The 3198-nt window shown below is 52.4% G+C and overlaps 1 protein-coding gene across 1 annotated transcript; it reads right to left on the minus strand.

Annotated features, from left to right (window-relative positions):
* Positions 1-992: 992 nt before the first annotated feature.
* On the minus strand, positions 993-1967 carry LOC132211376 (olfactory receptor 10AC1-like). The gene has a single exon (XM_059656076.1). It carries the CDS (start codon positions 1965-1967, stop codon positions 993-995), a length of 975 nt encoding a protein of 324 aa, XP_059512059.1.
* Between the last annotated feature and the right edge of the window lie 1231 nt (positions 1968-3198).

Raw genomic sequence — 3198 nt, forward strand, 5'->3', positions numbered from 1 at the left:
GCCTGTGAAGATCTGAGGGAGGAGACTTCCAAGAGTGGAAATAGCAAATGACAAGGCCAGAATTAAGGGTGACTCCTTAATACACACTATTGTGCCCCTTGCTTTTTCACTTAATAATATATATGAGAGATGGTTCCATGTATGCCACAGATCTTTTTCTCCTCCTCCTCCTCCTCCTCCTCCTCCTCCTCCTCCTCCTCCTCCCCCCCTCCTCCCCATTCTTCCTCCTCCCCTTTCTTCCTCCCTTCTTCTCCTCTACCTCCTCCTCCCCCTCCCTTTCCTCCCCTTCTTCTTGGCAGCTGCATAGGATTCCATTATAGGGATAAATCATATTTTATTTAGTCACATGCTGGTATTTAAACAATTTGTAATCTTTTGCTGATTCACACAGTGCTGACATGAACATTTTTGAACATACATACTTGTCCTGTCTGCGAGCTCTCTGCAGTCATGCATTTTGCTTCCCACATCATTGCAAGCCCACCTCCGTGCAGGCCCCAGGGTTGGGAAGAACTCAGCAGGGCTTGTGAAAGCACTAGAGCAGCCGTGGGCAAACTATGGCCCGCGGGCCGGATCCGGCCCGTTTGGCTGTTCTCTCCGGCCCGCGGAGCCGAAAGAGTGGAGGGTTCTCTTGTTCTCCCCTCCGCTCCTTCACCAGCAGCAGTGTTAACATGGCAACATCGGGAAACACGGCCGCAGCTCCTTCTTCTGAGTCCAGTTTAAGAACCCATTGTGGCCCTCGAGTCAAAAAGTTTGCCCACCCCTGCACTAGAGGCAGGTCTCAGGTGCCTTACCACACTGTCTCTGGCTATTCCTCCAGGGAGGGGTGGAGGATGGAGCAACTGCTGGCAGGCTCTCCTTATGTGGACACGTTTCCTGATTCCTGAATCCGGTCCTTGAGTCCCTGATGATTCCTAATGATATGTCCTATAGACGAAACTTTAGGGAGTAGAGCTGCCTACTCTGGCCTGGCCCCTGCCCGCTGTCAGGGTTCATACAGTCTGACCCTGTGGTTGGCCCAGCAGCCACCGCCCCAGCACCCTGCGGATGGCCATTGTGACCTCACAGTTGCGCAGGCTGTAGATGAATGGGTAGAGCAGCGGCGTGACATTGGTGTAGATGAGCGCCAGTGTGCGGTCCCGTCGCGGGGAGTAGCTGGCCTTAGGCCGCACGTACATGAAGGTGGCACAGCCATAATGCAGAAAGGTGACGGCCAGGTGCGAGCCACAGGTGGAGGCAGCCTTGCGCCAGCCTCCAGGGGAGTGCTTGTGGCGCAGGGTGGTGGCGATGGCGCCATAGGAAGCCAAGATGAGTACCAAGGGCAGCAGCAGCAGCACCAGGCAGGCGCCCAGTAGGGGCAGCTCATCCATATAGCTCCGTGTGCAGGCCAGGTGCAACAGCGCTGTGATGTCGCAGAAGAAATGCACCAGCAGGTGGGAGCCACAGAATGGCAGGTGGAAGACCGCCACCGTGAGCCCTAGGGACACTGTCAGTCCCCCGAGGCAGCAGGCCAGGGCCAGTCGCGCACACAGCCCCGGGGTCACTACAGCTGCATAACGCAGCGGGTGGCAGATGGCCATGTAGCGGTCATAGGCCATGGCGGCCAGTAGGAAGCACTCGGCCCCACCCAGCGCCACGAACATCTGCATCTGAACAGCGCAGCCCAGAAAAGAGATGGGGCTGCCCCTGCCGAGGCCAAGGCTGGGTGCAGCCAGGTCGGCCAGGGAGCGGGGCACCACCACCAGTGTGTAGCAGAGCTCGATGGCTGACAGCTGACATAGGAAAAGCAGCATGGGTGGCCGGCTGGGCATGTAGGCCACTGCCACCAGGATGAGCAGGTTCCCACTCAGGGTGGTCAGGTGCACAGCCAGCAGCAGGAGGAAGAGCACAGGCCTCAGGTGTGGGAACTCGGAGAAGCCCTGAAGGAGAAAACCCCGGGGCATGGTAGCATTGCTGGAGCTATCCATGTGGGTCGCCCAGAGCCACCTGTGGGAGAGAAATGAGGGAAAGGCGAGCTGTGGGGTGCCACCCTTCTAGCCCCGATGGTGGAGAAAGGGCCAGGTGGGAGTTAGAGGGTGGGAGGGAGTAGTGGATACAGAGAGCGGTGGTAGGTACACGGTACACTCCCAGCCCTCTCCCCATGAGGATGTCTTGTTAACTTGTTCAGAAACATGGTGCAGGTCTTCCTGCCTCCTGGACTAGATTCTCACTGCTGCTTTCTCAACATGCTCTTTCCAAGGAAGCCTCAATTTTAGAATCTTTCCTTATAATGCATCACTCATGACCTCCACCTACAAAGAATTTCCTGCCCTCAAACTCCAGTTACCATTCATTCTGAGGGGCCTAGCCTGAGCTCCTCAAGGCAGGAAATGTGTCTTCAGTCTCTGCCTCTGTTCCCTCCTCCCTGGCCTGTCCAGTCCCTTCTGAGTTGCTTTCTGTATGTGTCACAGAATTACAGAAACATAAAGCAGATGAAGACCTTAGAGCTCATGTCCTACAACCTCATAATTGTAAAGAGAAAAATGAGGCTGGGGGTGGTAGTGGTGAAGGGCTTAACGGCTCATAGAAAATTATGAACAGAATCTGCATTCCTGAGACTGAATCCCGAACTTCCCCTGACTCCAAATGGGGCTATAAAAAATGTCACTACAGTCAGTCAGTCCACAGTAATTTAGTGTTAAATGGAAACCCAAGTGTGTTCCAGGCACTGAGGCAGACACATAGGGAACAGGGGAAGTTAGCGGGAGGGCCTGGCTGGGCACATCAGGAACAGTGTGTCCCTAACATTTTTATTAGAAGTAATGTGTATCTGTTCTAACTTGCCTTTTTGAGTGAGTAGTACATTTCAAATTTGCCAACTGAACACAGTTTCTTTCTAAGCATTATCGCTGACTCATTTGCAGGAAACATTTGGAAAACATTGCTAACCTGTAGGTTGACTGTGCTTGTTATAAAACTCTAATATGGGGGAACATGGGGTGGTAAGAAATTCAAGGCCATGCAAACAAAGAGGAGGATGTTTGATTTTTCCAATAGTTATTTATAATATCTCTTATTTTCTTATCTCTTTTATTAATTTCAATTGTAAGCTCGACTATTATTTCTTCTCAGGGACTTCGAGTCATGGTTTATAATCAATGTTGGAAATGGAATTTGTGCATAGCTTTTATACCATAGAGTGCAGTAGCAATAAAGCTG

The sequence above is a fragment of the Myotis daubentonii genome, chromosome 10 (assembly GCF_963259705.1).
Source record: "Myotis daubentonii chromosome 10, mMyoDau2.1, whole genome shotgun sequence".
In the NCBI taxonomy this organism is placed as follows: domain Eukaryota; kingdom Metazoa; phylum Chordata; class Mammalia; order Chiroptera; family Vespertilionidae; genus Myotis; species Myotis daubentonii.